This window comes from Colletotrichum costaricense, assembly GCF_030867565.1.
Source record: "Colletotrichum costaricense strain IMI 309622 chromosome Unknown Scaffold_7.1, whole genome shotgun sequence".
In the NCBI taxonomy this organism is placed as follows: domain Eukaryota; kingdom Fungi; phylum Ascomycota; class Sordariomycetes; order Glomerellales; family Glomerellaceae; genus Colletotrichum; species Colletotrichum costaricense.
In genome coordinates, this window is record NW_026848236.1 from 2198685 (window position 1) to 2224618 (window position 25934).

A 25934-nucleotide genomic window follows, 5' to 3' on the forward strand; every position below is an offset into this window, starting at 1 on the left:
CGGCGGCGGCAGTACGGATTTAGAAGAAGGCGGAAACCAGGTAGGGGTATATTTGTCGGGTCCCATAAGTATTCGGTCCCGCACCTTCAGTTCCAGATTTGGGGGCGGAACCCCAGGATCATCTTGCAACGTGTGGTTCCTTACGTTGGCGGCAAGGGCATTTCACTTGTTGGACCTGTTCTCTTAGTCAGTCGCAACCTGCGGAGTATTGTGTAATAGGCTAACACTCCTTTCTTTGAGACGGCCGATATCTCACACAGACAGGCCTGCCATGCGAATGAGATAGATTAAATGCAAGCTCAAATTCTCCGACGGCGGTGGAGGAAGACACTCATATGAACACATATCCGTATGCAAGTACGGCAAACACCTCCTAGCCCCTTCTCCTGCCGTCGGACCATGAATCCATATTCTGTCCCCCGTCGTTTCCATGGGGTAATGCATAGAAACAGATGTGTGTACCGTGGCCGATGATCCAAGCATGGAATAGCGTTAATCTCAGTTCTTTCAAATGAAGAGACTTAACTTGACCCAGCCCAATTCAGATCAGCTTGTATACTTAAGCTTACCGTTAATTTGCCTTCAAGCTATGCTATGACGTCTGGATTCCGGGGTTTCAACGGCTTCAGCACGCTGCTACATGCAGCTCCTGCTTGATCCTGGCGGCACTGACAATAAGGATTCAAGCTTTTTTCTGCATAATCTACGTACTCTCTATCTTCAGTTGACACCCAAGGGGAATACAGGTAGTCTGGAATGCTGTTTCCAAGATAGTGCTAAGTACGCAGTCAGGAACTGTGCTATCTTCTTGGTGGCCGGCCGCATTGACGGGGATTCCGCCCATTGCTCTTCGTGCATGGCTCAGAGTGAAACCGAAATCCGGCAACTGTTATCGCCGACGACGTGACTGGACCCCCACCACATACCTTACTGAGGTGCTTTGAGCATGGAAGATGGAACACAACGGGCAGCCTACAGAAAGCAAGCATAGCAAGCAACAGCGATGGACCAAATGAAGGAATTGACTTCTTATATTTTGACAGGATGCGGTTAATATAAGGCAAACCACCACTGCAGTAAGGATCAGAACGGATACTCTGTACGCTTCACCCCGCAACTCGTCTTCGACGGACCCCAACGAGCAGGTCAGCAGGTCCCCTTCGCCTCGCCTCGGCTCAGTGGAAGCTTTGCGTTAGAAAGGTCACGACCCCACGACCCCAGGAAAAAAGAACGCGACGGTGACGTTTCCCGAGCCATGGAGGGGTCATTCCGGCCTCTCGCCGCTCCATTCCTGCTGCGCAGAAACAGCCAAAGAAGCGTGTTCCGAAGGGCCGCGTGCTGTGACCGGTCCCTCCGTGTTGCTTGACGGTATTTGTCGTCGTCTTTGACTTGGGCAATCCGTGACCACCTAGAGAGACGGAACCTGCCTGTCTGTCTGCCTGATAGGCAACCCTATGACCCTTTCTCTTGACAACCACAACCAGCCCCATAAACATCCCAACACGTTGGAGTCAACTATCGCGAGGCCACCGTCACCTCTTGCTCTCTATTGTGCCACCTGTTCTGATTCTATAAACACCGAGTGACCACGTTGCATCCACCCTCCGAGAGAGAGAGATACCGTATAAAAGGAAGATAGAGATAATACCGTGTCTCCTCTGGCTTGCTGTTGGTCAAAAAAGAAAAGGTACATTATCTCGACCCTTCCCCCCCTCTCCCCTCCTTCTCCCAACCCCCGCCACAACCCGCGCGTGTTGTCAAATGGTACCTGCCCTTACCTACCTTACCTCACCTATAAGGTAACCTTCCACCTTCCCTGACCTTCCTAAGCAACCGGAAGGGACCCCTCTCTTTCCTGCCCCCTCCCTCAACCCAATTGTTGCTCATCCCAGAAACGCTATTTATTATGCGCTCTTACCGCCTTGACTCTGCCGTCTAACTGCAAATCCAAACGAAACAACAGCATCATCGCCAGATAAAAAGTCGCCGTGAGCGTCGTCTTACGTTTTGAAAAGAAACAGAACATCCTACCCTGGTCACCTTTCCGAAGCAGCTCTCATAAGCTAGAACAAGCCGGAATCCACTCCTCCGAAGCTCCCTATCCACCAGCGAAATACTCCACAGAGAAACATCACACCCAACCACTACTCCGTACAAACACTGCAAACAATACAGCGGCTAGTATTCACTTTGTCAAGCCGCGCACCACCTCCGCGAAATCGAACACAACGATCGAACGATACGAGAACTACATTTGATCGGCCGACGGCGAACCTGTGCATCCGCAAACGCCATACATTAACAAAGACACCGAAGCCCCTCCTCCCATATCGATCATGGCGGCCTTCGTCACCAACCTCTGGGAGTCAATCTTCACCCCAGGCCCAACACCGACTCTCCTCCGCGCAACCAACGCAACCTTTGCCGCCCTCCAGCTCCTCCTCGGCGTCCTCCTCCTCGCCACCTGGAGCATCCACTTCGTCATCCTCTCCTTCCTCAGCGCGGGCCTCTGGTACGCTATTAACTGGTTCGTCGTCGAGCTGGCCGAACACGCAGAGAAAGAGGCCAAGAATGCGCGTGGTACCGATACATCCGCTGGCGGAGCAGTAGGAGGCGGCGCGGCAGGGGCCAATACTCAAGGAACGGATGATAGCGACACGGAAGTTGAGGGCGGCGCAGTTGTCGGCGGCTCAAGGGGTGGCGCTCGCGGGAGAAAGGGCGTCGTGGGCGGTAGCAGCCAGGTCGAGACAGCCGCGGAGCAGCAGCAAGCGGCCGACTTGAAGCGTCGCACCGCCGTTTCCGCCACTGTCGAGTCCGGAGCTGAAGATGCCACTAACGGGGGCACGCAGTCGAGTGTGAGCACCGAGGATGAGTGGGAAAAGGTTTCCGAGAACGAGAACGAGAAGGACAAGTGAATGAGCGTCGGGGCGCGACGACGACGTACGGAACACACATGACGACGAGGGTACGCTTAACCAACACCACTCGTCGAGCGATGCACACCACTCGAATATTTTACCACCATGGAGGAGGAGGAGAACGAGGGGGGAACGGGGAATTGTATGGAGAGACAGATGTTCGGGACGCATCCGCGCGACGAAAGATTTGAGATACCCTTGAGCAAGCGTCGACACATGCACTACCACTGTCCGAACCGGACTTGTACATAGGGCTTTGGCAGCATGCTCCATCGTGGGCAGCTCCGCGTACACATACTTACGAAGACAGCGATTGGCACTACTGGTATTAGCCTCATTCATCCGTGATACTGAGTGTATTCATCGAAGGCCATGCTGAGACATAGATCCCTGACATCTAGGGAAAACCCGCAGCCTCGAGATGTGCCATTTCTTCGAGATCACTTAAATGAAGCCAAAAGCCCTATGCGCTTTATCCCACACATGATCTAATGCAAGAGAGCTTACTCTCTACCCCTTTCCGTAACGCCATCCCATATCCCCTGCGCTGCCTTTGCCCCTACAATGATGAAATCCGTGCTGTTTCCTCTTTTCCTACTCGTACATTGGAACTCAGAGATGCTTGAGCTTTCGCGTGGCAAACGCGGCCACCACCGCACAAATGGCACCGATGAAGAGGCAGACCGCAATGGCGTTGGGACCGTCGGTGTTATGCTGCTCGTGTTCGGGTGCGTCCGACAGTTCGGGGCTTTTGCCCGGCTCTAGAATGGTGAAGACAATGGTGCTTATAAAGGTTCCGATAAACTGTGGCAGGGTCGTGTAGATGTTGAGTATGCCAAAGTAGATGCCCGACAGCTCGCCCGTAGACGACGTCGTCTGCTGGCCACCCTCGTCCGGCCCGTGTTCCAGATGGAGCGGCTGGTCCTGGCCGAGCGTGGGCAGCTCAATGTTGGAGTCGTTTGAGAGGCGGCGGTAGGCTGCTGACCCGCTCCCTCCTTCGCGGGCACCACTGAGCTTGTTGACCTCTACGCCGAGGAAGGTCGTTGGCGCCCACATGGCGATCGTCCACGATAAGCCGCAGAAGGCTACGAGGAAGGTTGCGAAGCGGAAGCTCTGCGCAAAGGGTGCCAGGAACATGGCGGCGGCGAACATGAGGTGACCGCATATCCAGGCTGTCATGAGATCGGGCTTGTTCTTGTTGAATCGTTCAAGGAACGGCGCAATGGCTTGGGGCGGTCGAGCCGTAAAGTTGTCATCATCTGGCGATTTAACGACCATGGGCAGCAGCCAGGCGCCTATGAAAGTGATGGTCGAGTAGATGACCAGCGCCAAACTACCGATGCGGCCAATGTCGCCAAGGGCATCTTTGGAATCTTTACCCTCTGCTGGAGCGTCGTATCGGAAGTACGTCTCGCCAACCCAGGTGGTGCTGTAGAACAAGAACGGGAACCAGCCGATCCAGGACCAGAACTGGGCCCAGCAGATGGCCTGGATCCGAGGGGGAAGATGGAGCAGCGTCGACCAAATTTGGCGGAAGACCTTGAACCGCCCGGTTGCTTTGCGGGGGTCGTGCCTTGTTGACACCAAAACCCGCTCAGTGACAGCCCAGCAGGTCACTCCGGAAGAGAAGAGCATCAAGAACGTAGCGATGAGCGTGAGCTGCTTGAATTGCGAATCGCCCATTGTCTTTCCAAATATGCCGACCAGATCGATGGCACCGGCTCCATAGCCCAGCATGTGTCCAATCGCGGACATTCTACTAGCTTTGTGGGGATTAGCGGACGGTGTGCAACCTGGGGTGATGATGCAAGCTTCACTTACACCACGCGGCGCCGGTCTGTTGCTTTTCAATGGGGAGAGTATCGACGATCAAGCTTCTTGCGCAAGACATTACTATACCAAAGTCAGCTTCAGGAATAACGAGAGACTTGCGTGCAGGCCTAATTCAACGCACCAGCATTGATGGCGAAATCCACAAAGTAGATGGCCACCACTGCGAGGATAATGGTAAAGATCCGCGCAGTCTCCTTGTCCGACACGAACATCTCGACAATCTCTTTTGTGAATCCCAAGGTCAGCAGGCTGACTGCGACGATGATTGAACCTATCACGATGAATGGTCGCCGCCTGCCCCATTTCGACTTGGATTCGTCCGCGATAGCTCCCACAATGGGCTGGACTACGAGCCCCGATAATGGTCCTGCGATCCACACCAGCGAGGTGTTGCTCTTTGTGAGGCCAAGATTCAATAGGTATGGTGTACAATCTGTTGTCAGGGTGGATTAGTATACGAAGACTGGTGATAGGGGACAGACAGCGACGTACAAGTCATCTCAATTCCCCATGTGAAGCTGCATTAAGGTCCTAGTCAGTATGGCAGACCCATTGGCAATCGTCGCTTGCGACATACGTGATACCAAGAGTGTTGAAGGTCAAGAGCACCATTCTCATGGCCTCCGAGCTCCCCCTAATGGAGGGTTGTCCCGCCCAGCTAGACATCCCTGCGGGATCTTGCTCTAATACGGAAGCGTCGTCGTCTTGGGAGTAATCGTGACCGTCGTCGTTCTCGCCTCTTCTGAATGTGTCCGTATGGTGTCGAGGAAAATTGCCAAGACCGAAAAGCTTCGTGTTCCCTTCTCGGTGCGCTTCTGGGGGTTCGCGGATTGCAAAGGGAAAGTGGACGTCGTCATCTAGCTCGTTGCCGCCCTTGTCGTCATCGATGTTGCTGCTGGAGGATCTGGAGGGTGTCCTTATTGGGGTTGATTTCCCGCCCGAGTAATCGTCGTCGTAGTCGCGGTCATACAGCGAAGGGGAAAGGTGAAGGTGTGAGGATGAGGATTTGTGCGACGAAGTCGTTGAGGCCGACGTATGGGCCATTTGAAGGGGCCGGCGCAGCACTCCGTGCAGCAGGCTGCTTGCGCTGCCAAGGGCAGGGCGGGCGGCTTGCGTATGGGCAGGGGGGTTTTCAAGGTGTGGACCAGGACCGAATTTAAAGTAATCCTGGCGTCGCGGCCGCTGCGGATATCAGGACCGGGTGCGCGTCATGCCCACAATTCCGTGGTTGTGAAAGGAAAATCAACCAACGGGAGTAAACTTTGCTGGCAGATTGGGGATGGATGCAACGGAGGTCCAAGATGTGCAGGCCAGAGGAGTGGTGGTAACGTCGAGCTATGGTGGGCCCAGCACGGAGCAGGCGCATCGAGGGTCCAAGGAACGGAGTACGGAGTACGTACGGGGGAAATGATGAGGTAGGGGGCCAGCTGGGCGACCGGAATGCAATGCGAAATTGGCAGGGCGAATGAATGACTGCTGCGCACCTCACTATTCAACTTTGGATTGTGCAGAGCCGGGAGCTTGGAATACCTTACCTTAATGTAATGATGAGGTATTGCCTACCTTAAGCAATAAGGGTTCGCTGGGACAAGACAGCCCCAGGATGTGCATAAGAACAGGAGAGGAAGCAAGCATTAGACCAATGGTCAGGGTCCTCAGGGAAGCAAGCTCTCAGCCTGCTTTCTGTGCTTCCCTCATGTAAATGAGCATGCGTGGCTTGATGGAACATGGAAGGGATAGTAGGCACCTCAGGTAAGGTAAGGATTTGTTGTGCAATCGTTCTGTCCATAAGTAGAGATAGGGAGTACATTGTACCTAACACGAGGGAGACCACCAGAAGTGACGGAAACGAGAAGACCTGCGGTATCAAGAGTTTGAATTCAATGGGGCTTGAAACAATGGAAAGTAACTTAGATTGCCCTGCACTCCAATTCGTTCAGTGGGAATTCCTCCCAGGTTCCATTCAAGGTAAGGTATGGTCTGTCAATTCCCAAGCAATTGGCCCAACAAAATGGCTTGGAAGTTGGAGCCACGTCGAAGCTTACACGGGGAGTTTCTCGCGTTAGAAGCTCTGACCATCTAAAGAAGCCAGTTTCAACTTTCAAGACAAGCCCGTACAGAGATGCTCTCTGAGGATATCGAGACTTAGTCATGGCCAGGCATTAGGGAAGGATATTTCTCACCCCGAATCTCTTGACTAGTTCAACCATATATACTGGGCACCATTTGTGCCTCTCCTCTGGGGCTTGAAATTCAGCAATTCCACAGTAAAGCAACTTGAACATAGAATGCCTGAACTTGCCAGGATATCTACTCTGTACTTTACTGTCACTCTCGGTTTCTCTTCAATAGCGACACAAGACCAAGCGCCTTTATGAGTACTTTAGGGGTAGATATCACCAAAGCATTCCATAGTCTACTTCAACATAACGTGAGTTGAGGGAATCGATAAATATACTCCGTACATATCCTCCTTCAACTCAGGAACGGCAGGTAAAGATACAATCCCCGAGGTACCCAAGTGGCTTACCTCAGCGAGGGCCCGCTGTGAGAACGGACGCAGGTGCCGCCTGCCCTTCCGGCGTGTGCCGTCACTTGGTCCAAGGACTGCCCCGCGTTCAACGGCGTGCCCCGCCATCCATTCGCGCTCTCTGCGCCAGTCGCAGCTCCGACATAGGCCAACGTGGTGGTGGCCCGCGGTGATGAGTGACGACTGCTGCCGCACACTAAGACGGCGGGGTTCCAATCCACCACACAAAATTTCCGCCCTCTCTCTCTTCCAGTCTTGGCCCGGTCTTTGACTCACCGCAGAATCGAACAAGTGTAGTCACCCCCATACGGACAGCTTCCGCGAGAACCAAGAACAAAGTCGCGCAGGCTTCGACTTTTATCATTACCCGAGCCCCATACCAATTGACTCGAAATCACGCTCGCTTTCCAGGCCTCAACCACTCCTCGGAACACCTCGCACCGACCTCTGTTGTGTGACCCAAAAACCACCCCGCCGCTGTCGCTGCAGAAATTCTCGTCGCCATTGGCTTCACTGCGACCTTGTGCTCCAATCCACACACGCGCCCGACCCGACCGTTTCCACCTAACCTCTTGAAGCGTTTCAACTCTAGGAGCGACTTCTCTCCGCCTATCGTATTCCCGTCTGTCGATCGCGTCATTGCAACATACCTTTGCCTACCATGGATTTGGTCAACCAGTTGGTTTTTATCCCTCCATCACAACCGCCATGGACCATTTCGCAGAGAAGCTAATGACGAAGCAAAGCCTAGAGGGCCGCCTTCTGTTCGCCGTGCCCAAGAGTGAGTCAACCCATAGCCTCCATCTCAAAAGGCGCACATGCTGACAATGTCTCCTTTCCACAGAGGGCCGCTTGAACTCCGCTACGCTCAACCTGCTTGAGGGAGCCGATATCCAGTTCCGCCGCGAGAACCGCCTCGACATCGCCCTTGTCAAGAACCTCCCCATCGCCCTCATCTTCCTGCCCGCCGCCGATATCCCCACATTTGTCGGCGAGGGCCGCGTCGACCTTGGTATCACAGGCTGGGACCAGGTCAAGGAGCACGATGCCGGCGTCATCAGCAGCAACAAGGCCCGGAGAGCCTCCGTCGAGCTAAACGCCGAGGGCGAGGAGCTCCAAAAGGTCGGAGGCTGCGAGATGGTCATGGAACTCGGCTTCGGCCACTGCAAGCTGCAGACCCAGGTCCCGGAGAAGGGCCCTTACGCGACGACGCAGGACCTGGTTGGCAAGACCATTGGCACCAGCTTCGTCAACCTGGCGGCAGAGCACTTTGCCAAGCTGGAGCTGGGCGTCGATGCCGATGGCAACAGCAACACCTCGCCCAAGAAGCTCCGCACCAAGATTATCGATCTCAGTGGAAGTGTCGAGGCTGCTTGTGCGCTGGGTGTCGCTGATGGCATCGTTGACCTTGTTGGTAAGTAGTCGTCCTAGAATGACTAGCATCCGAACAATCACTAACACCCGCGTCCAGAGTCTGGTGAGACCATGAGAGCCGCCGGCCTCAAGGCCATTGACACCGTCGTCGACTCTCAAGCCTGCCTCATCAAGTCTCGGTCGCCGTCAAACACCGAGCTGATCGAGCTCATCGCCGCCCGTATCCGCGGTGTCATTACCGCTCAGAGATTCGTCCTGTGCCAGTACAACATTGAGAGGTCACGTCTGGTTGAGGCCAAGCAGATTACCCCTGGAAAGCGGGCGCCGACCATCACAACGCTGGACGAGGAGGGCTGGGTCGCCGTCAGCTCAATGGTCGAGAAGAAGAAGATTGCGCTGGTGATGGACGATTTGACCCGCGTTGGCGCTCAGGACATTTTGGTGCTCGATATCCACAACACTCGATAGATTTTGCAGTCTTTTGGAAAGGAAAAGATAGATGAATACCACGAACCATGTAATGCTCTTGCAATAATGTTAGCAGGAACGCAAGAATTATCCAATATGTCACAACTGTAGGAACGGCAAGAGTCCCAAAGAACAAGACGTGACCGAAAGCGAAGATGAAGCGGAAGCTGGGTGAAATGTTCGTCCATCACCGACACAGCTGTGAGCAGTTGTGGCTGAGGTGACAGTCTTTTCGATGGTACGTATGGCATTGAGGCGCCGACATTACTTGCGTCGCTAGCGTTGCATTTCGAGGCTCTGCACTTTTGCTCGGCCTCATCGACCAGCCCCTCCTTCTGTGGATGCAGGGCTGAATCAGATTGAGCAGAGCCACGCACCGGGCACCCCTGATCAACAAAGCTCTAGGGTCTTTGGGGGGCTCGGGTCCTCGGGCCCGCACGAGCGAATTGGATATCGACCGATGCTCTGCGTGAGTTGTGTGTTTCGGGGCCTAATTCTTTTCACTGCAATCCTTTAGCTTGTGTTGAGAGAGAGGTGTGATGTGATGTCTTGCTGATCAGTGATCCCCTAATACGCGCCAAGTGGAGACCTTCCGTCACTCCCGTATCCCGACCGCAGTGCGCGCGAGGTGAGGTACCGCAAGGCGAGGCGCACCACCTGGCAACCGAAACCGAGGCGGTGGTAAATTTAGGCCCAGTACCTACGGATAGTGGTAGCACGGCGGCGGTGCTGCCCGCCCGCGCCGAAGCTACCGATGATCAGGTACCTTACCTCACCTCACCTTACTGACATATTTCTATCTCCGCACGCCGCCGTCTTTGACATTGCTCCCTTTTTCTGAAATCTTGATTTTAACCTCATCTCTGAAAAGACAGGTCGCCGGCAGATTGCCAGAAAGCCTTATTTCGAGCTTCACAAGTCATTCTCAGCTAGACGTCCATCGTCCACGGACTCTGCAAAGTATTTTAGCCATCGGGGGGGCACAATGTCGTCATCAACAACAGCCACCAAAGCTACTGCCACGCGAGGCGGCAGTGACGCTGGAGCCGTCCAGCAGTCCACCATTTACAAGGTAAGCTCCCCACGAGCTCAATCTCAACGCGGTATCATGAAACCTGGGGTTTGCTCTGAAAGACCCTCTGAGAGGGGTTCCGGACGAGCGGGTTATCTCAGGTGACATAATCGCCGTGTTCTGATGCGCAAGATCGCCCGCTCATATTTGGCCCTAGTTTGTAATGACGCCCATCATCCTCATCTCCTTCCTGCTCTCCCTGGCCTGGGTAGACCTCACCTACACTATCAGGAGGTCAAGAAACCACGGCCGGCAGGGCTGGATGCCTTCCTGGCTGCACAGCATCCTCTACCGGAGATCACAGTACCGCTACGCAGAAGCCCAGGACTCAAAAACAACGACGCCAACGACGACACCGAGTCCCAAGGACGAAAAGGAGGAGTTTTACTACCACAGTAAACAGAAGAAGCTGCTGCGCGCGGAAGTCGACGACGCATTCCAGCTGAGAGGTCAAGTTCTCGTCGTGATGGCGCTCGTGTTATTCACGGCGTCGCTGGCTTTTGCGTGGGGTGGCTGGCAGATCTCCAGCTGGGTGTGGAGGAGGTTTGGCGAGAGGGCTTCCAATATTTGAAAGATTACGAATGAGATTGTGGATTCTGCGCCGGGCTGAGATTTCTGGCATACAGTCGCAATTCCACGTTTTTCAAAAGTTCTTCCCAGCTTATCAATGCGCACCCGGGATAATGGCGACACAAGTTGGGATGAACTTTCTGTTCATGCGACTCTTCCAAGGGCTCTGCCAGAGTCGATACCGGGGCCCACTCGACATACCTGGTGCCTAACTCGGCCAGCCCTCGACAGCTCTCAGATCCTGTGGCACCCAAAACGACAAACGGATAGCAACTTAGAGCTTACCTCAATGTTGGTGCGCTATTGAATACAGCCCGGAGACATATGAGTGGCTATGATGGGAAAACTGGATGAGAGTTCGGACAAAACGGCGTAGAGGGCGAAACCTTGGAGGTTCGATTATACCCTGGAGTTGATTTGTAGCTACCTGCAGTTAATGATAGAACCAAAAGTTTGCACGTTTCTCAGGGTCCATCAGATGTAGGAGTCGGCTAATGAATGATTCTTGCATAGATACCATGATGTAGTCTTATGTATTCACCCATATGAACACGTGGGAGGAAGGAAGCGAACATGTTACCAAAATCAACAAATCGTAATTAAGACACCCATTATTGACTGTGATATCCAATTGCTAGAGAATCAGAACTTGCTTTGTTCAAGGGCAGATACACTTAACAGAAGCCAAGCTCAAGATAAAAGAGTAGTTAAAAGAGGCCACGTTAGCATGAATACAAAGCAGGCGCGATCATGCGGTCTAATCTTAGAGATGGGATCGAGCGGGAAGGAACGACAGAGAATGAGATCGCTCCTTCCCTTGAGGGACCTTGACATCAGATCAAATCATCGCGAGCCTTGCCTTATAAGTAGCTACATGTCCCCATTCTTCGTTGAGCACCGGACCATATAGTCGAATGGTTCTGAGCTATAGAGGCCCGGTTAGGCCGTAAAGTCTCCAGTCTATTTCAGGATTTATATTCGATCCTCAATCAGTCCAGCTTGATTGTAACACTTTTCGACTCTTTATGATTTGAGATATCTGATCTAGTAGTGCTCCCTCCCCAAGTTATTTACGGGCAGTTGAGTGTTTTGAGTCTGACCTCTATATACAATCAGAACATACTTTCTTATTCGCACAATTAAACATCTCTAAGAAACACTTCTTTAGTCTCTTAGTTACTAGCATAACAAAATCTTGACCTTTTCTCTTTCAATTATTTGATATCTCAAGTCCTTCAGTCTTTCATACAACAGCTTGTTGCACTGCATCTTCTTGCTTGCCAACTGCCGGGGAAGGGGACTCAAGTGGGGCCGATCGTGGAGTGGGCCCCAGCACCGTCAGGGAACGCAGCTTCCCTTGCCGGCTCTGGGAATTTTCTGGAGCTTCCCTCTTACCCCACACACGCGCCGACTTGCTCTTTGCACCTTTCCTTTTCTGGCTTTCAACGCGCCGACTCCAACTCTTTCAAGTTCAACTCACTCAACCGACCTTACAGCTTGCTTTTCCAGACTCATTCGTTCATTCACTGCAAAAACGTCACAGAGACATTCGGCAAATGCGACACATGGAAGAACAGTCATGTCGGATCCGGAGCCTGCACCTCAAAGGCCCGGTATCTTGCACGGCACCAACGCGCCACTGAGCAGTGCCTTCAGAGCAGAGCTATACCAGGCTATCGAGGCCCTTTACGCGGTCGGTGGTGGGCCCGACACGTCCCACGCGATCAAGTCAGAGACAAAAAGCTATCCGACTACGACAGAACAGCACTCCGCCTCCAGTCATGCAATAGATGCTGCATACGGTCGGCTCACTGAGGTTCTGAAGCACTGGGACTCTAGGATTCGGGATCGATCCCTATCACTTCAACATGCTATATACCACTTCCACACCCCGAAAAACCCCATGGAATTCGAGAGTTGGGTCATGGGGCAGAACATGTCTGCTGCTGACTCCACCCTCATTACTCGTCTCATCGACTTGTGCCCTCGGCTAGGATTCGAGGTTCTTCCAGTGGTTATGAAGTATACAGGAAAACGTTGCCAGTACCAAGCCTGGATTTCCCTCCAGAGAGACGGCAATGCCGGGTCGCAAACCCCTGAGCAGAATGGCTTTTGGCAGGTCAACCAGCATATCAGCCACTTACCCAGCATTGGGTATTTTGGCAACTATGATGATTTCACGCTTGCCGAAAACATCCATTGCCACGCGGGCAATGTTCTAGAGGATAGGAACATTCTCTGGGAAAGGGCTCGTCGGTCAATCTTCTCATGGCAATGGCCCTCTGAAGAGCGGGCCTTTCACGAAGAGCGAACATATCGTGAAACAAACCCTCAGTGGTACCAGCACATTGTCCCAGGCACTAGTGGTGACCTGGGACATTACTTTGCACCAGTGAGTCCAGGGCGACCTGCCGTTACAGTGTTTGTGACTCCATTCTGACTATACACAGGCAATCATTATTACACCTCTCCGAACACAACTAGACTCTGTCAACATGACCAATCAACCGCAGCTTGCTGGCAACCTCTGGCGCTATCTCTTGCGGCAATGCAAAGAATCTTCAGAGTCGGCTTTCTACTTTGAAGCACTCAAGTCTCTTTGTCAATTTGTTTGGCCTCAACACGGCAATGAGCTGCCAGAGACACAGATCCTTGGTCTGCGAGTTCGGAGCCGTGAAGATTTTATCGGAAAGATCGACCCTGGTCTCATGGGTGATCTAATCTTGACTTCACTGGCGTTCAATGACCATCCACTATTCCAAAACCTTGTCGCCAATACCCGATCCAAGCCGATAGTAGACTATGATTGGATATGCCAGAATGCGATCTTTCATGGCTACTCAGCAGCTGATGCTCTTTATGAGTAAGTCATACATTTGCAATCAACAATCAAAGCTAATACCAGCTTAGGCTTCGCCATTTCTTATCCGAGGGCAACAGCTTCTTGCACGTTGCAAGCATAGTCGAAAAGCTGCCTGCATATGCCGAAGCCGACAATTCAAGCCATGATACCCAGGAGTTGGGGATCATGGCCATTAGAATGCTTGAAGCCCCCCTTTCAGCTAGCCATGGCCGGCTCATAGTAAATCTCTTGGAGTTGTTCAAGGACTTTGGCAAGTGGAGGGATACGTAAGCACATTCTCTATTCTATAGTCTGTTCTTACACTAATAATCTGCAGGGTGGACGCAGCTGTGAGCCGACTTGGAGAGACCCAACAGCAGAGCCAGTTCATCCTCGGATTGTTTAACAGACTTTTTGAGGTGGCCAAGAGACACAAGCTCCCTCTTGACGAAGTCACCGAGTTTTACGAGAAGCACGCAGGGATGACAGGAGCATCACGAACGCTATGGAACATCGAGAACTTGGTCAGCAACACCAACAAAGAACAGAGCGCTGAAGCCAAGGCTGCTCGCCAGGCCTGGTGCGTTGCTGAACCGACAGAAGAATTTCTTAACGACCTCTCAAAGCCGGGTCCAACGAACCACGCAATGATCGCCGGACTACTCCGAAACCTTGATCGTCTTGGTATGAATGATCAAGTATCCAATTTCACAAACCACATCGCCCAGCATGTTACCGAGATTCAGCCCATCCATTTGGCACCTCTCTGGCTACCATTTCTCAGGACCCTCCAGGATGTGGTGGACCCCGATAAGCCGGCGTACCAGCGCCTGTTCCAAGCCATCTTTGTGTACTACGAGAGCGCAGTCTTTGAGGATGTCTCGGGTCGAATCGAGCGGGAGCCAAAGTCGATACCCCCAATGGCTGAATGTTGTGGTCACTGCAAGACTCTCAACTCCTTCTTCGAGCAACCATCATGGAAAACGATCCACTTAGTCAAGCCCAGGGCAATCGTGGACCATATCAAAGGACAGCTTAACAAACAGGATAAGCCCATCAAAGCAGCCATCTACGGTAAGAACGAGGCTAGTCTGACGATGCAGCTTACCAAGTTTTCGCTGGTCAACGAAAGAATCCGCACAACCGAGAGATTGAGGAGACAGGAGGCTACCAGAGCTGTTCATCAATTCGACCCAGATGTTCTGCTTTCATTTCTTGGAGACAAGGGTGGGATCATGTGGAAGCTTGGAGATGCGGAGTCTCAGGGGCCTCTCACGAGCACCGCCGCAGGACCCTCAGCTTCTTCTTCGGCTAGTGTGACTGCTGAGGCATCTAGGCCAAGCTTAACGTCCACGCCAAGCGTTCCTCTGGGGCCTTTGGAGACGCCTCGAAGGGGCTACCATGAAGCACCGACCAGAAATGACTTGCCACCGTGCAATAGCGTGGCCCATACTCAGGTAACACCAAAGGTGGAGGATGTGGATATGGCGAACAATGTGAAGCCAGAGTCAGAGCCCACTGCCATTTCAACAACTAGGCAGTCAGGTCACAGGGACATCAGGGAGATGTTTGGCGCGAGCGTCAAAAAAGAGAAATTTACAACTATGCCAAGCAGCAGCAGCCAACATGCTGCACCCGTTCCCAGTGGTACCTCGACAAGAGATCGACTTAAGAACTTGGGCAGGATTAAGCTTGAGTCTACACCCAAGTTCGATGATGAAGCGACGGCCCGGCAACGGGCGAAGCTAGACACAAGACTCACGCCGAGAGAGACGCCTCGAAGCAGCAAACTCGATTCCGGCGTATTGAGAACGCGTGACCCGTTGGCACCGTTCGGAGGGAGGAGTTCGAGAAAAGAGCCCGTATCGTCGTTCAGCAGACGGGCCGGTTTGACGGGGACTTCGAAGCCCACGTCTCCGCTCCAGAGCACGTCTGACGAACCTTCCAAAACACCGCGACTAGACGCCGTGATGGGTGGTCCTACGCCCAAGCCTACACCACGTCTGGACGCGTTATCGGGAGGATTTTCTAGGAGCAGTCGACTAGGCCTTGGGGTCAGACCTAGAAGCCCTTCAAGCAGCCCATCACCAGCTACCGGCAGCGACAACCAGCCGGACTACATGGCGGCGATCCTAGACGCGGAGCGCTCCAAGAAGCGTCGTACCGGCTCGACATGGGAAGTGCGGTCGGCCTCGGGTACCATCATGGGCTCAGGCACGGCGTCCTCTGCATCGAACAGGTCGCGGTTCAGCGAACTTGTGGACGCAAGTCAACAAGAGAATCCCAGGCTCACTTCGCTTATGAAGGAGAAGAGCCCACCGCGTTCGCGCAGCGGGATTGGAGGAGGAGCGAGAACCTCGTCAGGAGCTCTTACGGCGCGGTCTCATAATGTGAGGCCGGGTCAGACTCGCATTTCCGGCACGATTCCTCGCAAGAGACAGATGGAGGACAATGACGACGAGGATGTCATTGACCTCTGCGGCGACGGCGGTCCGTCTCTGGGAGGACGTCTCGGAGGAGGAGGAGGAGCCTCGGGAGGGAGCAAGAGGGTCAAGAGCACTCCGGTCTTCAACCTTCTTGACGATGACCCTTTCGGCGAGGATTAATGGAGAGGGGCTGAAGTTCGTTGGTATTGGCATGAGCACAGCGCGTTGGAGCATCGGTGAGCATTTACTTCACTGGACATGGTTTGGTGATACTCCGTTGGTAGAAAGGGCTTTCTCTTTCCTGGATTGCAGGATGGAACGGTAATTACGGGAGAGGGCGTTTGGTCGAGATACTTCCTTTTTCCCTTTTTTTCTGCTGCCTCGGAGGGGCGCACATAGGCGATTTGCACGATACCCATCACTATAGACGTTTTAGAACTCAAGAATGCAATGCTCTTTTCTCTTCACTTCGAATCGATAGAAAATGATAGTCGTCATGAATCATTTGTATTTGGATGACATATGTCATTACTACGCTTTAAAGCACTGCTTTCCCAACTTTGCGTGCCCTGCTTTTTTTTGGGGGGGATGCCTTCTGTATTGGATACCAACAGAGTTTACATCACATAGAGAAGATCCGTGTCTAAACGACAATTAGCATTATGTATAAGAAGTAAAGAATACATGAACGACAAGTGGATGGACGCGGCTTACCGATGGGGTGACTGCTTGAAAGTTGAGGCAGCTGGGTGTACTTCTCCTCCAGGACCTCACGAATGCTGTTGAGCAGCTCGACGTAGCTTTGCTGGGGATTCTTCTTAAGAGCAGTGATGAAAGCGTACGACATGGCTCCCGTGGCTTGGTTCGCAATGGTAGCGTCGGCACTAGAGAACAACATTTGTTAGATTTTACAACTCTCTGCCCCCGCTTCAAAGCACGATAGACAAGAGAACTCACGATGTCTGACTGTCCTTGCTGCCGGACCACATGATGACGTCGGCGGGAGAGGTACGCGTGTCCTTGGTCTTTTCGTAGGCATCGTCGCCGGCAATGGCGCGCTTGCCGAAGCTGAAGATGGAGCTCGCGACACCACCTAGGTCGCCCGAGGTGTAAGCCGTGAATGCCTTGAGCAGTCCCTGACCAGCCTCCTTGGCCAGATTGGGCTCCTTGAGAACGCCCTTGGTGGAGTAGATGTAAGGCAGGTCGAGGGCGGAACCAGAGTGGCATGAGTCGAAAATGGCTGTAAGTCTCACGCCGGGCTGAAGGGGTCGGACCATGATGAGATGCATTTCGTCATCGACAATGTGACCGGCTTCCTTGTAATCAACCGGGTAGATGACTTCGTCGTAGCCGTCATCTTCATCGCCATCAAGATCCTCAGTCTGGCCGCCGTGACCAGAGTAGTGGAAGAACAAGGAGTCGTTTGGCTGTGCGCCCTGAACGAGCCAGTGCATGGCTCGGAGGATGTTGTTCTTCGTGGGCTGGCCCATGGCCTGCTGCTGATCGTCGGTGAGGATGACCATGTCTTCACGCTTGTAGCCGTACTTTTCTACCAGGAAGGCCGACAGGTTCTTGACGTCGTTGATGCAGCCGCGCAGCTCACCATCCTGGCCAAAGTAGTTGATGCCGATGAGGAGGGCTTTCCTCTTACCCTGACAGGTGGAATACTGAAAGCTGTAGCCATCGGGAGCGCCGTGGCCGAACTGCTGAGCGCCTGAAGGCGGGGGAGGGGGCGCGTTTCGGTTGCCGTGAGCCCAGTCGTTGGAGTTTACCGTGGGCATATCTGAGTTGAATCAGTACTCATGATACTTGAAAGAAGCGAGGTATGTGATACTCACGGGGTCTTCCCTGGTGGCCGGAATTGACAGGGTAGCCGTATACGTCGAGGCCCGGAGGCGGAGGATGGGAAGGGGGTGCATACCTTCCAATGTAGCCCTGGTCCGGGTGCGGGTTGGGCGGTGCCTGGTTATAGCCGTAGCCACCCTGACCCGGAGGCGGACCGGGAGGCGGGTTGTAGCCGCCGCCACCGCCGCCGCCGTAGCCTCCGTGGTGCGAGGGAGGGGGGCCGGGGGGAGGTTGGTATCCGCCATAGCCGCCGCCGCCTCCTCCTTGGTGACCTCCATAACCTCCCTGCTGGTGGTGTCCGCCGCCATAGCCTCCTCCACCATAGCCACCGCCGCCGCCACCGTAGCCGTGCTGTCCTGGGTAGCCAGACATGTTGCCGAGTCAATTGACGCTGTGCTTGTGCAGGATGAAGAGCGTGGGTCGTGCAAGACGTGTTTTGGTTTACACAGGCTTCGCTGGAACAGAGGTGAGATGAGTTGTGAGTGAGGTGATGTGCCGGAAAGGGCGGGGTGAGGGGCAAACCCACTATGAGCGAATAAGCTGTGCCAAAACGAGCCTTTGTTATTGGAAATGGAGACTTCCCGGCAAGCCGAGGAAGGTATGAAATCTACAGAGGAGGGTCTGAAGAGCTGCAGAAGTTCGGACTCGGAAGATTAAGAGTTGATATGAACGGAATGCGAAGGGTGTTAAGAAAGATTGTGGGGTTCGGTTGGGTGAGATGCGAGAGCGATGCGCAGAGAATCGGGTGGTCGGATTGGGGACAGCAATCCAAGGTAAGAGGAGGGGTGGAGGGGTCCTTCAGGTACCTTGCCAAGGACTTTGAGCGGTAGCGCGGCACTGCGGGAAGCTCCTGCTCACCTCAGAGCTGGGAAAGCGTGGATTGTGGCAGCTTAGGTATCCGTGATACCTTACTGCGTGTGTCGAGGGTGGGAAGGGATGGGCCCCAATGGAGGGGCAACGGGCGAGGCAGCCCAGGATGAGACGTCTTGAGGTCAGAGTGGTGGGGTTGGAGGGGGAAGGGGCGGTAAGGGGAACTGAACTGAATGGAAGGTGAAGGGAGGAGGAGGCCTCGGTTGCACTTGCACAAAAAGGCGCGACGTTTTGTCTCTTTCTGGGCAAGTGTTTGGAGTTTTCAGCTGGGATTCACACATGCCTCCATGCCTCCACGCAGTAGAAGAGACAGAAGGAGCTCCAGAAACTTGTTCCACATCATCTGATCGCCTCTGTCCGTACTGATACGCGCGAGGTTGAGGTACGCTCTCTTACATTCTCCCGCGTGTTCGAGATAAAGCCCCAGTATTTCGCATCTTACCGCTGCCTACAAAGTCAAATACCGTCTTCCTAAATTGCTGCAGCTTGTCTCCTGGCTTGGCTGCGAAGCATGGAAGGGCTTCGCATGCGAGGCGCACTCTGTTGGTCAAATCCATCAACAAGCCACAGTCGGGATGCCTCCAAGGCTGATTCAGATGGTCCGTGGTTCAATAGGTGGCTCACGGTAGTCTTGGACTCAATGGGAGGAAGAAGCCCAAGCCACGCTGAAATGCAGGTCTCAGGAAATCATTGCCGATGAGCCCAAATGCCGGTTGAAGCTTGATGCATCACCAAATACTCGTGATCAGCGACAGTTTCAACAACGTCCATACCCAATCATAACTTATACTACCAAGACTACCTTATTCGAAAGGAGCAGGGGGTCAGCTAGGTGGTTAGGTGCATAACTGTCTGTTATGGTTCATCGTTCACCAAACTGCCATCGTCTGCCAAGACCAAGCGGCTGTCAGTTCCCTACCCTTCCCGCGGACGGCAGAGGAGAAGGGACGGCGTGCCCAGACCTGGTCTGACGGGAAGAGAGGGCGGAAGGTGGAGGAAGTCCCATTGCTGCCCTTTTCTCTGCAACTCTGCGCAAGTCTGCACGCTATCATTCGTACATACGCGCAGTACATACAGCTGTCTGATGTCGCCACCCACCCCCAAGCCCGGAAGCCAATTCAAAGCACCGGACAGGACCTAATCCTCTTTGAGCAACGGCGATGTGGATGTGGCCGCGTACGCTTGCAGGTTCGCGGGCGGAAATAGACTCGGACGCCAAGACCTTCCCAGGCCACGCAGGCGCTAGATGGTGCCGTAGGGCAGCCTGGCGTCATACCTCACATGCTGGTGGTGATCAGGGTGCACCGCAGGGTACTGGGCTTCTTAGGTAAGGCAAGTGTTTGTACTGCGTACGCAGTATCTCTTGATGTGAGAGGGGAAGGGGGGCCAAAACTTGGGTTTGATAGGAGAATGTCACCAACAGGTTCAGCTGGCGACTGCTAGACATCTGTCAACCTTACCACACCTTGGGTCTTTGGCGTCGCAGCCTGGAACTGGGACTGGACTGGACCGGGCTTGATGTTGATACAATTGACTAAAATAAAGTAATACGAAGCTAGGGACGGAGCAAACCAGCATGAGCTCAGGCTCAAGCCAGGGCAGCCACTGCTAGTAGAGGGATGGCAGGCTGCTTTCTCGGTATCGGCATCCAGCCCATCGGCATCCATGTGCAGGTACCTTGCTCTTCACAGCAGAAACAGGTGGGAGCAAGGTAGCCCAGCACTAAAAATGTAGAACCATTCAATCAGGCTGAGGCCAGGCGAGAGAACGAGGGGCTACGGGCTACCATTCCTTGAGTCTTGTTTTTCTCCCCTCCCACCTATTATCTTGCCTATCCTCTTCTTGCCTTGCATCTTTACCCAAACGTCAACACACGATTCTCCTCGCTCGTCGCACGCGATAACCTACACGCACCGGCCTACGCATCAAATCATCGTCATCGTTCTTTCGTCCAGAAGCTCGCTGTAGCTTCCTCGACAAACCTATTCCGCCCACGACACACACTCGTTTCCCGACCCCGCAAAACTCAAAAATGGTGCGTTTTCGGTCGCACGACCCATGATGCTGCCCCTCACGTCGCAGCTCCGATGTGGCTTTCGTTTCGCTGGCATCCAAACGCTGACATTTCGACTTCGATCTTCGTGTAGGCCCCTCCGCCCTACGGACTCACTGAGGAGCAGTACAAAGACTACAAGCAGGTCTTTTCCATCTTTGTAAGTTGCAAGAACCCTGCCCCGCACATACGTATCTCGACAATGGCATTATCGTGCATTGTCCTCCTTGGGATGAACTCCTTGCTGACAGTGGTGTTTCTTCCCTGACAGGATCGCGATGGCACCGGTCAGTCACTCCCAACTCAACGCACGCAATTAGCCTTTCATACCGAATCAGCCTGCTAGGCTTGCCATTCCCGCTGGATTATCAGCTCATCCAGCTAACTAGAGTTGCGTATCTAGGCGCCATCAACGCGGAGGAGTTCCAGATCGCCATGAAGTCTCTTGGGCTGAACCCCAGCATCCAGGAGGTCAACGAGCTCATCGCCGAGGTCGACCCCAATAACGACGGCGGAATTGATTTCGAAGGTGCGCCTCCGTTCTGACCCGTGGCGCGATTATTAACACTGTCGCCATGGTGATTTTGCTGTCGCAACTTGGAATCCCTGCGACTAACAACGACCGCAGAATTCCTCCAACTCATGAGCGAGGCACCCGCACCCTCCAGCAAAGATTCCGACACCAACACCGAGCTTGTCGCCGCCTTCAAGGTCTTTGACAAGGACAACAGCGGCTCCGTCTCGCCCTCGGAATTGCGCCAGGTGCTGCTGTCCCTCGGCCAGCGCGCCACCGACGAGGAGATTGAGGAGATGATCAGAGGTGCCGATCTCGACGGCAACGGTTCTATTGATTGTAGGCAATCCCCAATACTGCGAATTTGTACCCATGCCGGTCGCGATCCCATCAATACTGCGAGCGTCTCATCCCTCCTCGCCCACCGGAATGGCCCTGCATCACCACCCCATTCGCATTTCGCTTGCCACCCCCGCCCCCACTCAGTGTTTCTTTAATTAGCACCATCACTTTCGGGAGGATTGCGGCTGACATTGCAAAAAAACACAACAGATCAAGAATTCGTCCAGCTCATGGCCCCGAAAGACGGCAAGAAGTAGAAACAGTATTCTGCAAACGCGAGAAGCAGCGACAGCAGCGACAAACGGTTTGTTGGCGGGGCGATCTTTCTTTGATTTTGGGTCCAATGGGTGGTGGGGAGGAAGGGGGAGGAAAAGCACACACACTGCCGCCTTGATACCCTTTCCTCATAAGGCACAGTGAGAGAGAGGATATGGATGGGTGCTTTCAAAGTGGAGGAAAACGACTTGGCAATACACATCACAATCACACACATGACACAATACATGCAAGACATTGATTGACAGCTTTGACACGGATGATTTTACACATTTTTCACCAAGGTCTTGCCTGTCTAATGCAGGAGAATATTTAACGGGTGGGTGGTGTTTTTTTCTTGTTGGGTGTATTTACTCTGCTAATGACCGAGGTTGACTATTGCCATGTCGAGTCCTCCTCACCAAGTAAACAGCCCGAAAAAACCATCCTATCCCGGAAAACAACAAGGAAAAATGAGCGAAACGCAATCGCCATGTGGGTAATCGTAAGAGCAAAGAACGTCTCTCTCAATGCTCAAGTGAACAAACTAGCGTGCGGTCGTACGTGAGAAGAACCGGCATCGCAAAGAAGGGGTGTGTGTGTGTGGAAGGATAGAAGAATAAAGCAGTCCCGTCTTCCAAGCCGAGTCAAACAACCTCCCGTTTCCCTCCATTCCCCAATCCGTTTTCCCGTTCTCCAAAGCAAAGGCCGTGATCGCGTTCGGGGGGTTGATGGAATCAGGGGGGCCCATCTAGTTGGTATCTTTGTGTGTTGTTGTAAGTTTGTTGCTTTGGTCGCACTCGGTATCATCGCTTGTGTTCGGATGTTGCTTGCTTTTTCAACTGTTCCCTTCCTTCTGCTTGGCGTGTTACACGTTATACGCGCGCGCGTGTGTGTGGATTAGAAGCAGCAGGTCAGGCACTCGAGGCAGCACTCGCAGGTCTCTCCGCAGAGCCAGCAGCAGCAGAGAGTGGCGATGCTATTTGTGCGTGGTCAGTTCGGTTTTTGTTCCATCTCGCGCGCCGCGAGGGCTTCGAGGCTGTCGATGTCAAACTTACCAGCCGTAGAGGCAGCCCTTGTCATCCTTCTTCTCCTCCTGGGGAGGGGGAGCCTGGCCCTGGGGAGGGTAGTACATCTACAAAAGCGGTGGAGGTTAGTGTCGGGCTTTTTCGCAACAGAGGGTGACTATGCCCATGGAATTCCCATTCGTTCGGTGGACGTTTGGGCGTAAGGGGGCGAGAGAACTCACGGGCTGCTGGCCGGGAGGAGGGTAGCCTTGGGGAGGGTAGCCGCCCTGGGGAGGCGGGGGAGAGCCGTAGTAGGGCCTGGAAGGGATTGTCAGTTTTTTTGAGGTATCTTCCTGATGCTTTCTCTTGAGATTTGGAAGGTGAGGTTGGTTTGGGTGGGAAGCGTGAGAAGGTGCGCGCGCGCGCGCGTATACGAGCGCCGGTGCGCAACAGGTGAAAAGAGCTTGGAAGACTTACTGCTGGCCGGGAGGAGGGTATTGAGACATGTTGATTAGGAAGGGGTTGTGATTATCGACGGAAAGGAAGAATTGACGATTTGCGAATGGAAAGCGGAAAAAAATTCAGGAAAGAGAGTGAAGGTTGCAAGTTGTAAAGTTGCAAGGGGTGCAACGGAAGTGGTGCGTGGGATGTGAAGGAAGGAAATAGGTGGTAGGATGGGGGATGGGATAGGTGAGATGAGATGAGATGGGGAGTGGGTTATGTTCTTTCCTCCCCTCCCGTCGGTCACAGATCCAATCCCAATGTTGATTCCAGGTGTGTGCTGGGATCACACCTCGTTCGAGGCGCAGGACACAACCTCGGGGAGGCTCAGAGTGAGCTTGAGAGTGAGTGAGTGGTCCTCTGGGGTTCATGTCTCCCAGCGATTCGCTGACAGCTTCACCACACATTACACGCGCGTTACGTGTAAGATACGGTTATGTCCGTACGGAATACCCATCCCATCCATCGAACCCATTCACACCAAGAGACGCTACGCCTCAGACAGTTGCCGTCCATCCTTGGACATCCCGGGAAGCCCAGTGAATAACGCGGAAAGGGTTCACTCTAGGCTCCCAAGGGTCCCTTTCTCGTCCGTCCCGTGGCCTGGCGTGCGTTTCCCCCTTCTGCTCATGCTGTTCCTCTTTGGTCCAACCGTATCTTGGTTGGATCATGGATCATTGGATGGCCCCCTCCCCCCTTGTGTCTCCTTAAAAAAGGGTCCTGTCTTCGGGCCCGCGGATCGCTGTTCGCGCGCAAAGGGGTTCCAGTTCCCAGTTGCGCCAACCCAACGGCGGCCATGTGGCTGATGGTCCAATACCAGTAAAGTAAAGCACAAAGAGGAGGGGAGCCGGGGATCACCTTACTGCTCGGTGCTAGGCATGGTCAACTGGTCAGAGGAAGTTGGAGCGACGATGAGCAACAACAAAAAAAAAAGAGGGTCTCGGCCGGGATGCCGGGCTCTCGGCAGTGGCATCTGATGGTAAGTTTTCTGGGCATTCACACATGGGATAGGGAGTCGCCGTTGCATAAGTTGATAGGGCGGAGCAGGGGAGCAGGGGGGTTGATGGGCACAGCTAGCCCGGTAGGTTGTTTAATTCGATAGTGCCCGTATATGTCCTCAGTCAGGCATCGCCGATTTTGGTACCAAAGTAAACCCGTTTGGTGGCTGTCGTGCTATATAATTCGGTATCCCGCACTTGAAAGACCGGATAGGGAAAGTAGTGCCAAACTCTGGTTCAACGGGCACAAGCGACAACGGTCATACCGATTGTGTAGTGAATCATAGTGTTTTGTGTCTTGTGTTTCCTTGCGCCGCCTTTGAACGGGACAAGGCTTCTGGGGTGGATAGGACGGCACCAAAAGACCGCAAAGCCAAGAAGCCAAGGTTTTCCATCCCTCTTGGCAAGCGTACGCGTCCACCGTCCAAAAGCGTTAGGACATCTGCAGCTCCTCAGTTCGTCAGCTTTTCAAAGCTCGGCACGGCGGTTTGGCGAACAAATGGGCAGTCTCACACACTCCTTCAGTGGATGGTGGTGACTGGAGATCCATTGCCGAGCCCGTTGGGACGGCACGAACGGGGTTTTGGAGGATGCACTTGATGCACTTGATACACTGTTATTCTTTCTTCCTCAGACCTCTGGCGCGATTGGGGGACACCAGACCCCTGGAAGGTCAGTCATATGAACAACAGGCCGCAGCAGACATAAAGGAGGGCGATGCTCATGCGGTTTCCTTTCGTCTTTGATTGTCGACGATGGTTTGATTCATCGCTGTGGCTGTCTGTGGTTTGATACCATGCAGAAAGAGCCATATGACCCGTTTCCTTCTTTTCTTCTTTCTTTCTCTGGCTTGTTTGCCCGCAGAACGAACAGCTCAGCCCACTCGATATTTCATTTGCATGAAATGACCCCGTATCTGTACGTACAAGCAAGGCATTTCTGCATTCTGCACTGCAGATGCGCATTTGTGAAGACATACAATATGCTCGGTATTACCAGACAGGACAGGACATGACATGCAAAGAGGTGGCATTAAAGTAAAAGGGAAAGACATGACACGGTGACACACCTTTCTTTAGCTTTTTTGCTGGTATTTTTACCGTAGGCGGTTAGACTCTGCCGTTTTTCTCTTTGGCACGTTAATTAATAAGGATAGAAACTTGGATTTGCAGGGAAGAGAGCTTCAGGTGAGAGGGCCTTACGGCGGTACCTTACCACAGTAGTTACCAGTCTGATGGACTAAGCCAGATTGGGGTCCGGAAACGCCATGTTTAAACCGGGCGGGTGGGAACCGGCGGACAGGGCGGAGCGCGGGTGCGGCGAGGCGGCGCCGCTCAGGAGTACACCCAGCGGTAGGCTGCAGGAGCAAAGTCAGCAACAGGTCAAGTTCGAGACGTGCTTCACGTTTACTGTTGTATGTTTCTCTGGCCTGCCACTTCCACCTCCTGCTGCTGATCAGCCTGATCTCGCGCCTCACTCGCCCACCCACACTCGCACTTGTCATGCCTACTCTGAG

The 25934-nt window shown here is 53.5% G+C and overlaps 8 protein-coding genes across 8 annotated transcripts; 5 read left to right on the forward strand and 3 right to left on the reverse strand.

Annotated features, from left to right (window-relative positions):
• Positions 1 to 2336: 2336 nt before the first annotated feature.
• On the forward strand, positions 2337 to 2915 carry CCOS01_07889 (uncharacterized protein; the record flags this gene model as incomplete). The annotated part of the gene is made up of 1 exon (XM_060456052.1): positions 2337 to 2915. One exon carries the CDS (start codon positions 2337 to 2339, stop codon positions 2913 to 2915), a length of 579 nt encoding a protein of 192 aa, XP_060313944.1.
• Positions 2916 to 3530: 615 nt separating this feature from the next.
• CCOS01_07890 (sucrose transporter) lies at positions 3531 to 5933 on the reverse strand (the record flags this gene model as incomplete). The annotated part of the gene is made up of 5 exons (XM_060456053.1): positions 3531 to 4681; positions 4740 to 4811; positions 4873 to 5184; positions 5244 to 5269; positions 5329 to 5933. Coding segments are annotated over 5 exons (2166 nt in total), but the record flags the coding sequence as incomplete, so codon positions are not given.
• Positions 5934 to 7989: 2056 nt separating this feature from the next.
• Positions 7990 to 9123, forward strand: CCOS01_07891 (ATP phosphoribosyltransferase; the record flags this gene model as incomplete). The annotated part of the gene is made up of 3 exons (XM_060456054.1): positions 7990 to 8062; positions 8126 to 8695; positions 8753 to 9123. The coding sequence occupies 3 exons, from the start codon at positions 7990 to 7992 to the stop codon at positions 9121 to 9123; spliced, it is 1014 nt and encodes a 337-aa protein (XP_060313946.1).
• A 985-nt stretch (positions 9124 to 10108) lies between these two features.
• Positions 10109 to 10766, forward strand: CCOS01_07892 (uncharacterized protein; the record flags this gene model as incomplete). The annotated part of the gene is made up of 2 exons (XM_060456055.1): positions 10109 to 10195; positions 10353 to 10766. 2 exons carry the CDS (start codon positions 10109 to 10111, stop codon positions 10764 to 10766), a joined length of 501 nt encoding a protein of 166 aa, XP_060313947.1.
• Positions 10767 to 12344: 1578 nt separating this feature from the next.
• On the forward strand, positions 12345 to 16213 carry CCOS01_07893 (uncharacterized protein; the record flags this gene model as incomplete). Its single annotated transcript, XM_060456056.1, has 4 exons — positions 12345 to 13157; positions 13216 to 13628; positions 13676 to 13894; positions 13945 to 16213. 4 exons carry the CDS (start codon positions 12345 to 12347, stop codon positions 16211 to 16213), a joined length of 3714 nt encoding a protein of 1237 aa, XP_060313948.1.
• Positions 16214 to 16650: 437 nt separating this feature from the next.
• CCOS01_07894 (caspase domain-containing protein) lies at positions 16651 to 18250 on the reverse strand (the record flags this gene model as incomplete). Its single annotated transcript, XM_060456057.1, has 4 exons — positions 16651 to 16676; positions 16748 to 16917; positions 16991 to 17816; positions 17872 to 18250. The coding sequence occupies 4 exons, from the start codon at positions 18248 to 18250 to the stop codon at positions 16651 to 16653; spliced, it is 1401 nt and encodes a 466-aa protein (XP_060313949.1).
• Positions 18251 to 20780: 2530 nt separating this feature from the next.
• Positions 20781 to 21914, forward strand: CCOS01_07895 (uncharacterized protein; the record flags this gene model as incomplete). The annotated part of the gene is made up of 6 exons (XM_060456058.1): positions 20781 to 20783; positions 20896 to 20961; positions 21073 to 21088; positions 21205 to 21330; positions 21430 to 21654; positions 21868 to 21914. The coding sequence occupies 6 exons, from the start codon at positions 20781 to 20783 to the stop codon at positions 21912 to 21914; spliced, it is 483 nt and encodes a 160-aa protein (XP_060313950.1).
• An 898-nt stretch (positions 21915 to 22812) lies between these two features.
• On the reverse strand, positions 22813 to 23425 carry CCOS01_07896 (uncharacterized protein; the record flags this gene model as incomplete). The annotated part of the gene is made up of 4 exons (XM_060456059.1): positions 22813 to 22891; positions 22971 to 23047; positions 23162 to 23237; positions 23397 to 23425. The coding sequence occupies 4 exons, from the start codon at positions 23423 to 23425 to the stop codon at positions 22813 to 22815; spliced, it is 261 nt and encodes an 86-aa protein (XP_060313951.1).
• Between the last annotated feature and the right edge of the window lie 2509 nt (positions 23426 to 25934).